This window comes from Meriones unguiculatus, chromosome 8 (assembly GCF_030254825.1).
Source record: "Meriones unguiculatus strain TT.TT164.6M chromosome 8, Bangor_MerUng_6.1, whole genome shotgun sequence".
NCBI lineage: Eukaryota > Metazoa > Chordata > Mammalia > Rodentia > Muridae > Meriones > Meriones unguiculatus.
Window position 1 is genome coordinate 23,619,351 of NC_083356.1, and position 12,668 is coordinate 23,632,018.

At 54.5% G+C, this 12,668-nt stretch overlaps 1 protein-coding gene across 1 annotated transcript in view; it reads left to right on the forward strand.

Annotated features, from left to right (window-relative positions):
• The window catches only part of Myh9 (myosin heavy chain 9), an 81,463-nt gene that overhangs the window by 65,769 nt on the left and 3,026 nt on the right, over positions 1-12,668 (forward strand). The window contains exons 22-38 of the mRNA XM_060389111.1: positions 456-662; positions 1,060-1,197; positions 1,751-1,874; positions 2,373-2,544; positions 3,846-4,058; positions 4,643-4,787; positions 6,316-6,522; positions 6,688-6,792; positions 6,955-7,107; positions 7,284-7,532; positions 8,747-8,959; positions 9,065-9,277; positions 9,499-9,660; positions 10,738-10,866; positions 11,723-11,811; positions 11,890-12,013; positions 12,305-12,513. Coding sequence (XP_060245094.1) covers positions 456-662; positions 1,060-1,197; positions 1,751-1,874; positions 2,373-2,544; positions 3,846-4,058; positions 4,643-4,787; positions 6,316-6,522; positions 6,688-6,792; positions 6,955-7,107; positions 7,284-7,532; positions 8,747-8,959; positions 9,065-9,277; positions 9,499-9,660; positions 10,738-10,866; positions 11,723-11,811; positions 11,890-12,013; positions 12,305-12,513 — 2,852 coding nt within the window. The remainder of the gene's footprint in view (positions 1-455; positions 663-1,059; positions 1,198-1,750; positions 1,875-2,372; positions 2,545-3,845; positions 4,059-4,642; positions 4,788-6,315; positions 6,523-6,687; positions 6,793-6,954; positions 7,108-7,283; positions 7,533-8,746; positions 8,960-9,064; positions 9,278-9,498; positions 9,661-10,737; positions 10,867-11,722; positions 11,812-11,889; positions 12,014-12,304; positions 12,514-12,668) is intronic.

The following is a 12,668-nucleotide window of genomic DNA, read 5'->3' on the forward strand; positions in this document are numbered from 1 at the left end:
ATCCATGTCCTAGGGGGCTGGGAGCCTGAGCCATAAGCACCCACCATAGAGCTGCTTGAAGAGTATATATCAGCTTTCTGTTGCGGTGACAATGTACCTAAGATAAATAACTTGAAAAAGGGAATGAAGAGATTCTGCCTGTGGTCAGTGGCTCTGTTGTTTCTGGACCCTGACTGAAGCAGAACACTGTCACAGAGAGAGTGTGGTGGAGCAGAGCCACTCATTCTTTTGTGTGGCAGATGCAGAGGAAGGAAGGGGCCGGGGCCTCTGTATCCCCTCCCAGGGCATGGCCCAGTGGCCTTCTTGCTTCAACTAGGTCTCTGCTTCTAAAGTTTCCAACAGCTAACAATGCCATCAACTGGCAACCGAGCCTGTAGTGCCTGCCTTGGGGACATTTCCCATCTGAACTACAAGGAGGCCACAGGGAACTTAGCCTTTGCTCGTGTCCTTTGCAGTTGATGGCAGAGAAGCTGCAGCTTCAGGAGCAGCTGCAGGCGGAAACAGAGCTGTGCGCTGAGGCTGAGGAGCTTCGGGCCCGCCTAACAGTGAAGAAGCAGGAGCTGGAGGAGATCTGCCATGACCTGGAGGCCAGGGTAGAGGAGGAGGAGGAGCGCTGCCAGCACCTGCAGGCCGAGAAGAAGAAGATGCAGCAGAACATCCAGGTACCACCTGCTCCTGCCGGACAGGGTGGGGCACACAGGGCTGTTTAAGGGGTTGGCAGCTATGAGCAACCTGTGGCACAGACAGGCACACAGATTGAGTTGACACTTTGTCCGCTTGGGCATCTTGGTGGAGGCTTGCTGTTTGCGAGGATCCCTCACAACGTCAGGTCTCCATCCCCACGAGCTCTACCCAGTTAGACATTGAGGCCATTGAGCTTCTCTCTTTGAAATAGCTGTGCCTCAGCGTGGCCCTCTTTGCGGCACGCCAGCTAAAGCAGCCCTGGTAACAACGTAATGCTACGTCATTTATGTGCCCCACTTCACATACAGGTTCCCCGGGTAGGGGCCAGCCAAGTGTGTGTGTCCTATGCCCTTCTCACGTCGCCTCTTCCTTCAGGAACTTGAAGAGCAGCTGGAGGAGGAGGAGAGCGCCCGGCAGAAGCTGCAGCTGGAGAAGGTGACCACGGAGGCCAAGCTGAAGAAACTGGAGGAGGACCAGATCATCATGGAGGACCAGAACTGCAAACTAGCCAAGGTGGGGCCTGGTGTTCAGGCAGTCCTGGGGAAGGCAGGGCAAAGCCAGGCCAAGACATGCTTGCCTGCCCGTTCACCCGCAGTGCCATGCCTCTGCTCGGCAGTAGGCTGCCTCTCCCAGGGTACACCAGCACCCTGTACACAGGGGTTTTCTCCTGAATGAGGGGGCTGGGGGAGAGGCTTGCCCTGGTGGAGCGCTTCACCAGCCTTTGGGACTGAGGACACACCAGATGGCAGCCTCTTCCGGGTTAGGGGCAGGACCACTTGTCCATTCCCTAAACTAGTTGACACCCAGCAGTCCTTGTTACCTGACCCCAGGGAGGTCTTGGGTGCCTACATTTTTAGTCTCAAAGGATGTGAATTTACCCAGATGTCTCAGGTCAGTAAGTGACCTGTCAGCCACCTCTTTGATTCAGTAAATCCTTATGAACTTGGCTCAGTGTTTAAGGCCCTGCTTTAACCTTGGCTCATACATTTCTGGTCGAGTCCTTTGGAGGAGCTGAAGTGTGTGCTTAGCCAACGCTGAACACTTGATACTCTTCCTCCACCTTCAGGAGAAGAAGCTGCTGGAAGACAGAATAGCTGAATTCACTACCAACCTCATGGAAGAGGAGGAGAAGTCCAAGAGCCTGGCCAAGCTCAAGAACAAGCATGAGGCGATGATCACCGACCTGGAAGGTGAGGCATGCCGGGCACGAGTGTCCTGTCCGCCAGAGTGCGGAGTCGTGCACAGCTCACGGGCAAGCTGGGCCCAGCGCAGTGCTAGGCCGTTGCCTCAAGACAGGGCCATCGGGCTTTAGGGACATAAGTATCTGGCTCTCCTGGGAGTCTGTGCTGCAGACTCATCACTGTATGGGCGGACGGTTGCCTGTGTGAGGAGTGATAAGCATGAAGCTTTGATACCGCATGTGTCAGGCACCGCGGTTTCAGAGGTTGTTGAACCTTTGGCGGCTGTGATGGGAAGAAGCAGCAAACTCCAGGTGCCGCGTCGCCCTGGGCACACAGAGGCCTTGGTAGCTTCAGCTCAGAGCTGGGTGGGACCGAGTGCACGAGCACCTCTAAACCGTCCGTGTGTCCTCCAAGTGCGCAGTGTTTGGTGTCATTTAAGTAATTAAGAGCAGCCAGAGAGCCCGTGGCCACTGAGGGCTCTGTGTCACCTCCTGCCCTCCCTGGCAGAGCGCCTCCGTAGGGAGGAGAAGCAGCGGCAGGAGCTGGAGAAGACCCGCCGCAAGCTGGAGGGAGACTCCACCGACCTCAGCGACCAGATCGCCGAGCTGCAGGCGCAGATCGCAGAGCTCAAGATGCAGCTGGCCAAGAAAGAGGAGGAGTTACAGGCTGCCTTGGCCAGGTGAGGCCCAGCTACTGTGCAGTGGCTCCCCAACCCCTCCTGGTACTGCAGTGAGAATGAGGCAAGACCCGTCTGATCCACAAACAGTGTGGTTCAGGGGTTTAATCCCCCAAAGAGCCATCCACAACCCTTTCTCTCCTCCCTCCCCTTCCCTTCTTCCACCCATTTCCTCTCCCTTTCCTTGGCCACTTCCCCTCTCGGGTCTCCTGCCCCCTGCTCTTTCCTTTCTAGTTCGTTTTGTGGCTATAGGCATATACTAAAAACAATTTCTTTCTTTAATACTTTTTTATATTTATTTATTGGGGGGGCACAAGGATTATGTGCCGTGATACACATGTGGAGGTCGGAGGACATTTTGCCCGAGTCAGTTCTCTTCTTCCATTCTGTGGGCCCCAGGGATTGAACTCAGCCATCAGGTTTGGTTGCAAGCCTACTGAGCCACAATGCCCTGTGTACATTTCCTTTAAGGACTGAACGGAAGGTTGAGATTCCTCATGCCCTGTCCTGCATGTACAGCCCCTCCCTCTCTCCTTCCATCTGCCACAAGCTCTTTTTTTTTTAACATTTATTTTTTTATTTTATGTACATTGGTGTTTTGACTGCACGTATGTCTGTGTAAGGGTGTCGGATCCCCTGGGACAGGAGTTACAGACAGTTATGAGCTACCATGTGGGTGCTGGGAATTGAACCTGGGTCCTCTGGAAGAGCAGTCAGTGCTCTTAACCACTGAGCCATCTCTGCAGCCCCTTAAGAGCTCTTCTTAATCATGTAAATTCATAGCACATCCACATTTTTACTTAGATATAGTCATCATGACCTATGTTTTATTTCTTTGTATCTTTTCAGTAAATGTTTGGATTTTTATATATTTAAGGCCATCTTAATTTAAGAAATGAAATAATTCTATTGTCTAGTTCTCAATTGGTATGTCTCTTTAATATTTATTTTTAAATTATGTGTGTGTGTCTCCGTGTGTCTTTGTGGGGTTCAGAAGAAGGCATCAGATCCTCTGGAACTAGAGTTACAGGCAGTTGTGAGCTACCATGTGGGTGCTGGGAACTGAACTCAGGTCCCTGGAGGAGCAGCCAGTGCTCTTTTTAACCTCCGAGCCATCTCTCCAGCTCCACATGGTATTGCTCCAAACACTCAGGGTGTCTCTGCTCTGCTGAGGTTGATCCTCAGTCCATGCCTGTGACTGCCAGGTGCTGCTTTCGGCTCCACCTTCCTAAGGCTCTTCTGCGCATTTCTGTTCCTTGCCGGTGAGAGCGGCCTCATACTGATGCCACTGACCTCTTTGGCAGAGTGGAGGAAGAAGCTTCCCAGAAGAACATGGCCCTGAAGAAGATTCGAGAACTGGAAGCTCAGATCTCCGAGCTCCAGGAAGACCTGGAGTCTGAGCGAGCCTCCAGGAACAAAGCTGAGAAGCAGAAACGGGATCTTGGAGAAGAGCTGGAGGCACTGAAGACAGAGCTGGAGGACACTCTGGACTCCACAGCTGCCCAGCAGGAACTGAGGTGTGCTACCTGGCATGTCGATGGGGAGGGCTGGCCAAGGTGCAGTCCTCTGCGTGCACGCGCGCGCGCGCGCGCACACACACACAGACACACACACACACGCACACACACACGCACGCACACACACACTGGTTTGACTGTGCATGAATCAGGGAGCATGCATGTTCAGGGTTCCTCCACTGGGTAGAAGCCTTGCTGAAGAGCCTGGTGAGACAGGGTGGACCCCAGGGCTGCAGAGGCACAAGTCTCTGCAGTGTGCACGCTAGGTTGGGCTGGAGGGAGGAAGATGAAGGAAAGAGGACAGTGATAGGGAGACTTTGGGAGTCTGTCCGTGGTGGCTCACACCTGTAATCCAGCACTTGAGAGATGGAGGCAGAAGCGTCAGGAATTCAGGTCACTCTTGGCTACACAGCGAGTTTAAGGCCAGCATCACAATGTGAGAACTTGTCTTTAAAAACTAGGGGAGAGAGAAGCTATGTGAAGTGGCTCTGCCCCTTTCAGGCTTCTGCCGTCAGAGATGAGCCACGGGACAGCATCACCCCGAGAGATGCTTGGCCTTCACTCTGAGCTTGTTTTCTGTCTAGGTCGAAACGTGAACAGGAAGTGAGCATTCTAAAGAAGACTCTCGAGGACGAGGCCAAGACCCACGAGGCCCAGATCCAGGAGATGAGGCAGAAGCACTCGCAGGCTGTGGAGGAGCTGGCTGAGCAGTTGGAGCAGACTAAGCGGGTACGGGAAGTCTGGGGAAGGTGGCCCGTGCCTGCGGAGGGACCAGATGGGTCTTGCTGCATCTAAACCACTGCAGAGGAGAGTGGAGGGTGCAGTGTCAGGCTGCCCCGCACCCGAGGCCTGGCCCAGCTTTGTCAGAATGAGCTGGGCAAATGAGTTCCTTGATGCCGCAGTTTCTCTGTCAGTAAATGGTGGCTGGTCTGTCTTGTGATTACCTGAGGTTGAATTAATCACTTTATAAAGGGTCTGGATGGCTGATGCTTCATCAATGAAGCATGTTTATCTGTAAAGCCCTACCTGACCAGAAAACTCAAGGAACGGACATGAGCTTGACCTGAACCAAAGGGGGCCTTAGTGGTCTCTTCTGACTGTGAGATCCTTTCTTACACACTCCCGGCTAATGTTCAGCTGGCGTCTTACTGGGAAAGCCTGGTGTTGTCTGTCCAGGTGATTGATAGCTGGCTGCTCCTTCCAGACAAATTTTGCCTCTTTGGCTTCTAGCTCATGTCACGATCTGTGGCAGCTAGAGCAGTCAAGAGTTTTTGTCCAGGTGGCCATCTAGGATGCTTAGAAACACCTCATTCCACCTCCACTCACACCATGCATGGTGTTACATATTACATAGTGTTTTTACAGCATTGCTTTGTGCTCGCTCAGGGCCCTGTTACCCTTGACCTCGGGAAGCCCACTCAGTACTCTGTGGACTAGGGCTGTTGCATCCGCTTTTTAAGTTGCATTTTCATAGTTTTGTTTTGTTCTTTGGTTGGTTGGTTGGTTGGTTGGTTGGTTGGTTGGTTGGTTTTTTGCGATAGGGTCTCACTGTGTCATCTTGGCTGGCCTAGAACTCACTATGTAGACCAGATTGGCCTTGAGCTCACGGAGATCCACCTGCTTCTGCCTCCGGGGTGCTAGGATGGAAGGCATGGGCCCCCTCACCTGACACCTTCATACTTCTTAAAAGGATATGACATTATTGCTTTGAACATCAGATTTCAAGTCTAGAAACAGTTTTCCTTGTATTATGAGTTTTGTAAGATACCTACAGATAACTCACGAAACTTCATATACTAGACTATTCCGTCTATTCAGAGAGGGAAAGCTTGGCAGTATTCTTCCACACACCCTTAGGGATTTGAGAATAGATGCAGCCGAGGCTTTCCTTCTCCAGGACTCTTGGGAGTGGCAGCAATCTTTGGACCTTGCTTGAGTCCTTGCCTCTTCAGTGACTTTAGAAAGTACAGGCATGGCCAGCCGCAATGGTGCATGCCTGTAATCCCAGCACTCAGGGAGGCAGATCTCTGTGAGTTTGAGGCTAGCCTGGTCTACAAAGTGAGTCCGGAAGGTGGCGGGGGAAGGGCTTCTGTCGTGAGTGGCACACGCAGGGCAATTGCTGTGTGTGCGGGATCTACATCAAAGTGAGTCCAGGACAGTTAAGGTTACACAGGGAAACCCTGTCTCAAAAAGCCAAAAAAAAAGGACAGTCTAGCCACATATTGGACACTGGATGTTCATTGCCCTCCTTTTCCAGGTAAAAGCTACTCTTGAGAAGGCAAAACAGACCCTGGAGAACGAGCGAGGAGAGCTGGCCAATGAGGTGAAGGCCTTGCTGCAGGGCAAGGGCGACTCAGAGCACAAGCGCAAGAAGGTGGAGGCCCAGCTGCAGGAGCTGCAGGTCAAGTTCAGCGAGGGAGAGCGTGTGCGCACCGAGATGGCCGATAGGGTCACCAAGCTGCAGGTGAGGCTCCTGCTGGACCGTGGGCCCTTCTCACCTGCCGCCCGATAAGCGTGTTTCCCCATGAGAGCTCGTCAGCCAGGCCTTCATGGTTCAACTCAAAGAGTAGTCCAGCTCCGCCAGAACAATTCTGGGCACTCACTGCCTCTCTCTTTCTTCCCTGCCCAGGTTGAACTGGACAGTGTGACCAATCTCCTTAACCAGTCCGACAGCAAGTCCAGCAAGCTTACGAAGGACTTCTCTGCGCTGGAGTCCCAGCTTCAGGACACACAGGTGAGGACAGTGTCAGGAGCCTAGAGTCACAGGAGCCTTAGCTGCCACACCTGTGCTTCTTGGTTGCAGCCACGGATCCTTTCCTTGCCCTGTGTCGGGGTTGTGGGGTGCTCGAGGCTGTGGCACTGCACCTCCTGAGCAGCCCCTCTGTCCTCTGAGTAGGAGCTGCTGCAGGAGGAGAACCGGCAGAAGCTGAGCCTGAGCACGAAGCTCAAGCAGATGGAAGATGAGAAGAACTCCTTCAGAGAGCAGCTGGAGGAGGAAGAGGAGGCCAAGCGCAACCTGGAGAAGCAGATCGCCACCCTCCATGCCCAGGTGCGATGCCCTCTCCCTCCTGGGAAGTGAGTAAGACGGGTCCAAAACTGGCTTGGACCCCTGGTTCCCCCTTCAGGGTGCAGCAGGTTTGTCTCCCTCGTTGTCCTGGAGAAAGATGTGTCCAGACTGGGGGCCAGTGTGTGTGTGTGTTTGCTTAACCTCCCTGTCCTGCCCAGGTGACCGACATGAAGAAGAAGATGGAGGATGGCGTAGGGTGCCTAGAGACCGCAGAGGAGGCAAAGCGGAGGCTCCAGAAGGACCTGGAAGGCCTGAGTCAGCGGCATGAGGAGAAGGTGGCTGCCTACGATAAGCTGGAGAAGACCAAGACGCGGCTGCAGCAGGAGCTGGATGACCTGCTGGTGGACCTAGACCACCAGCGGCAGAGCGTCTCCAACCTGGAAAAGAAGCAGAAGAAGTTTGACCAGGTGTGGCCTCCCCTCCACTTCCTCACGTCCTCTCCCCTAGGCAGCAGGGTGGGGTGGGCACGCCCAGGCTCCCAGTCTGCAGCTCGGTGAGGGGCCTGTGGAGGAAGTAACCAGAAGAGGATTCAGGAGCAGGTTTTAGACTTGGCAGTCCTTCTTCCATGATGGAGATGAAGACACTAGGGCCAGATGGAATAACAGGGTCAACGCAAGAGAGACAAATCCATTGCCCGCCAAGTTTTGAAATTTGTATTTATTTTACATGTAGTTATTTGGGGTGTGTGTGTGCATGCATGTACCACAGTGCATGTATAGAGGCCAGAGGACAATTTGCACAGGTCCATCTTCTGTCAACAGGCTTGACATTTACCTGCTGAGCCATCTCACTGTCCCCATTTTTTTAAGTATATATATAAGTTTCACTATACTTAGCCATACTCATTTACATGCTGCCCTGGCTCTCTATGATACAGTGGCAGAACCGGATGGCTGCTACAAGAGTCTGTATGGCCTACAACCTCTCAGTAATGTACGACCTTTCAGTACAGCCTTTCTGGCCTTTTTCATAAAAGGGCCCAATCCCTGGAGTAGGTGAAGAATGGGGCTAAGGGACTAGGAAGGCTGGAAGGCGAGGGGATGGTGAGGGCAGGTTCACACAGTACAAGCGCAGGCGATGCAGCCATCTTTGGAGGAGGCCCACGCATGGGATTTTAGCTCTTACGCAGCTAGGCCCGCATCTTTTCAAGAATCTGGTCAACCTGCTCTTTTTGAGCATCAAGGCTTTGCCAGGTTCAGGGTGGGTGGTGATCTGGGGATGGGGAACCGTGGAACACACATGATAGAATTAAGCAGACTGGTTGCCGAGCTAGATGGTCACCTGATAAGAACAGTTACTGTTCTTCTAGAAGACCCCAGTTCAAGAGATTCCTAGCACCTAAGCCAGGCAGCTCAAACACCTGAACTGTAGCTCTGGAACCCAACACACTCCCTTGGCTTCTACTGGCACCTGCACACACACAGTTGAAGATCCATCTTTGAAAATCCAATCAGTGAAGATCAAAGTACAGTGCTAGAGAAGTCCTTGCCTTCCTCTGCCAGGGCACCCTGGGAGCCAGCTAGTCCCTGGGCAGCAGCCTTGGGCCTGTTTCATTGTGGGCCTGGCTGTGGGACCCCAGTGGTCTTTAGTCTCAACCTCACAGTAAGACCTCTTTCTCCAGCTCCTGGCCGAGGAGAAGACCATCTCTGCCAAGTACGCAGAGGAGCGCGACCGAGCTGAGGCTGAGGCCCGAGAGAAGGAGACAAAGGCACTGTCATTGGCCCGGGCGCTGGAGGAGGCCATGGAGCAGAAGGCAGAGCTGGAACGGCTCAACAAGCAGTTCCGCACGGAGATGGAGGATCTCATGAGCTCCAAGGATGACGTGGGCAAGAGTGTGAGTCTGGGCTAGGGTGCAGGGCTCAGGAGAGCCAGGGTGTGTCTGAGTTCAGGGCCCCTTGCCTGCTACGTGTGCCTGTCGTTGACTCGGGCTCTCTGCTAGGTCCATGAGCTGGAGAAGTCCAAGAGGGCTTTGGAGCAGCAGGTGGAGGAGATGAAGACCCAGCTGGAGGAGCTGGAGGATGAGCTTCAGGCCACCGAGGACGCCAAGCTGCGTCTGGAGGTCAACCTGCAGGCCATGAAGGCCCAGTTTGAGCGGGATCTGCAGGGCCGGGACGAACAGAGTGAGGAGAAGAAGAAGCAGCTGGTCAGACAGGTACGTATGCAGAGACACCTGGGCCTGGGAGGGGCTCCTGGACCACCCTGCCACTGTCTCGCTTCTCAGTTCTTTGTGTCAGGGCTCAGCGACTTACTTTGTGCTTTGCCCCTGGTGGCCCCACGGATACCCCTGAACTGGCCTGGGCTCATCTGAGCTCAGCGCTTGGCAGTGAGCTCTTAAGAATGAGCTCCGCCTCCTGAGCTGCCGGTGTTCCTCAGGTCCGGGAGATGGAGGCAGAGCTGGAGGATGAGAGGAAACAGCGCTCAATGGCCATGGCAGCACGCAAGAAACTAGAGATGGATCTGAAGGATCTGGAGGCACACATCGACACAGCCAATAAGAACCGGGAGGAGGCCATCAAACAGCTGCGGAAGCTCCAGGTCAGGCAGACCTGGCTGGCCACAGAGGCTGGTAGAGGCTGGGAGGCGGGGTGGGCCTGCCCCACTGTGAGCCTGTCTGACAAGGGCGGGCTGAGTGCCTTAAACCAAGGAAAAGGTAGATGGACATACAGAAAAGGCAGGGATAGTGGCCACTTAAACTCAGGCTTCCAGAAGAAACCAGCTACTGGCAGCATTCAGCAACGGACTGTCTAAGCTGATGCTTCTAAGAAATGGCTCAGTGTGTGGGCCACATACTTGGGACTTTTCACTAACCAGTGACTAAAGACTAATAATAAGGATAGCTCTTCAGCTGGGTGGTGGTGGCACATGTAATCCCAGAGGCAGGTGGGTCTCTGTGAGTTCGAAGCCAGTCTAGTCTACAGAGTGAGCTCCAGGACAGCCATAGTTACACAGAGAAACCTTGCCTGGAGAAACCAAAGCTCTTGAATGGCCCATCATGCCCACCAGCAGTAAATTAAGTATCACATGGGCAGGGTTGTGAGGCATAGAACGTGAGCTTTTTGATGGCATTTTCCAGAGCCGCATGTAACAGGAGTCACACTCTGCCTCTGTGAGTGCCTTTGTAAGAGATTTGTCTGAGGAAGAAAAGGGGTTACAGAGGATCTTCAGATTGGGAACAGACCACAGGAAGATGGCAGAGAGGACCGAGTTTTCTGCCTTGTTGCCTAGCCTGGCAGGAAGCAGACTTACTGTCTTGTCCCTGACTGTACGTCACTGACCTGTACAGTCAGGGACACCTGGTCACTGACTGCGTCATGGCTGCCATCGGGTGGTTCCGCTGGCATCAGCTTTAAGTCAGCAGGAAGTTATAAAACGAAGAGCAGAGCTGACTCTGTATCCAGGGGTGTGTGCTGTCAAGAGACACTTTGTAAGTCCAGACAGGAAGACACGGGTGCAGAGCCACTTGCCTCTAGTTGCATTCCTGCCCATTTACAAAGAGGCTGGCTAAGATGGTGCTAGGCTTAGAGCAGGTCCCTGTTGGGGACGTGGTCCCTAAGGGGTAGAGGGCCTGAGCACGTGGGAAGCAAGTGAGATGCCAGCCTCTCCTTCACACAGGCCCAGATGAAGGACTGCATGCGGGAGCTGGATGACACACGGGCCTCCCGAGAGGAGATCCTGGCGCAGGCCAAGGAGAATGAGAAGAAGCTCAAGAGCATGGAGGCCGAAATGATCCAGCTGCAGGAGGTGGGCGCAGGGCAGAGGTGGCAGGCCGGGGCCCTTTTCCTGTCAGCAGGGGTCAGCAGGGAGGGGAAGGGCAGAAAGAAACTCCAGGAAGGGTCCCTCTAGAGCTTCACCCTTGAGCTGCACACCACGGCACATGGCGGCGTGTATGATTGTGCATGTGTGCGTCTGTAATGGGGGAAGAGGATGAGATTCAGCCCTCAAGAACTTGGCAACAGACCCCACCTCTTACTTGAATGTGTGTGACTCTTGCCGTCCCCAGTCTACTTCACAAATCGATGCTGGATTGATGATGTGTTTCTATAGATTGCGCCTGGCAAGGTGGGGCCTGAGTGTTCCCTGGGCCACTGTTTCAGTTACACGTGGAGCACGTGGTGGGGAGGGGTGGCGTCTGAAAGGCTCAGTAGGACCTTCTGCTCTGGCACGGCTCTTCTGCTGGGTCTGGGGTGGCTCCCTCCATTATCAGCATCATGCATGGCATTCTCAAGGCTTCCACAGCCCCTCTGCTGCCCTTGGGGGCGGGGCACAGAATCCTGGACCCTCTCCTGGACTCAAGCCTGCTTCATAAAGCACAGCATGTGACCATTTGCAGAGGGACGAGCGCTGCAGACCTGTTCGCACTGTCCTCTCTGTTAGGCCTGGGTGTTTCCTGTTTCTAGCCCTGGCTCCTGGCTTGACTCCAACATGCCTAAATATGCCCCGGGGTGGAGCTGACCCTGTGAGCTGGAGAAATCCCTGGGAAAGGGCTTCATGGAGGAACAGAGGCATGTGCTTAGGGACCAGAGAGGATATGTGTGGGCTGCTGCCGTTGAAGGCTGTGTTGGTCACAGTGCATCATGTTCTGGGGTCCTTGTGGCAGGAACTGGCAGCTGCCGAGCGTGCCAAGCGCCAGGCCCAACAGGAGCGGGATGAGCTGGCCGACGAGATCGCCAACAGCAGTGGCAAAGGGTGAGCCAGACGGAGAAGGCCCGGGGTGGGAGGACCTCTCCACGTGTCCAAGCACTCACTTCCCCGTGTCCTCCCCAGGGCCCTAGCGTTGGAGGAGAAGCGGCGACTAGAGGCCCGCATTGCCCAGCTGGAGGAGGAGCTGGAGGAGGAACAGGGCAACACGGAGCTGATCAACGACCGGCTGAAGAAGGCCAATCTGCAGGTGAGCCCCAGGATGGCAGCCGGCCACGCACGCTGGGCCCCAGACAGCGTGCAGGCAGGCCATGACGGGCAGGCAGACCATGACGGGCAGACACAGGACGAGCGCCCACTGCGCTCGGATTACTTCTGACCCTGTGAAGGCCTGCACCTTCAAGGCTGGGTTTCAGGGATCTTCCGGGTCCTATTCACGGGCAAGGCCCCTCCCTAGAGAACTGGGATGTTTGTTGGGCCCCTGCATGCCCCTGCCGCTGGGATCCAGCTCCCTGGAGGTCACCGTGCTCCTTTCCCGCAGATCGACCAAATAAACACCGACCTGAACCTGGAGCGCAGCCACGCGCAGAAGAACGAGAACGCGCGGCAGCAGCTCGAACGCCAGAACAAGGAGCTCAGGGCCAAGCTTCAGGAAATGGAGAGTGCTGTCAAGTCCAAATACAAAGCCTCCATTGCTGCCTTGGAAGCCAAGATTGCACAGCTGGAGGAACAACTGGACAACGAGACCAAGTAGGTGGCCCACCAGCACAGTGGGGGGTCTTCCGGTCCACTCAGGCTGGGTCAGGAGCCAGCTCTGTCTTCCAGGCCCCACAAGCCACCTTCATTTGCTGAGAAGTATGTGGCATCTGAATGGAAACCAGTGGCTCACACCCAGGACAGGGGTC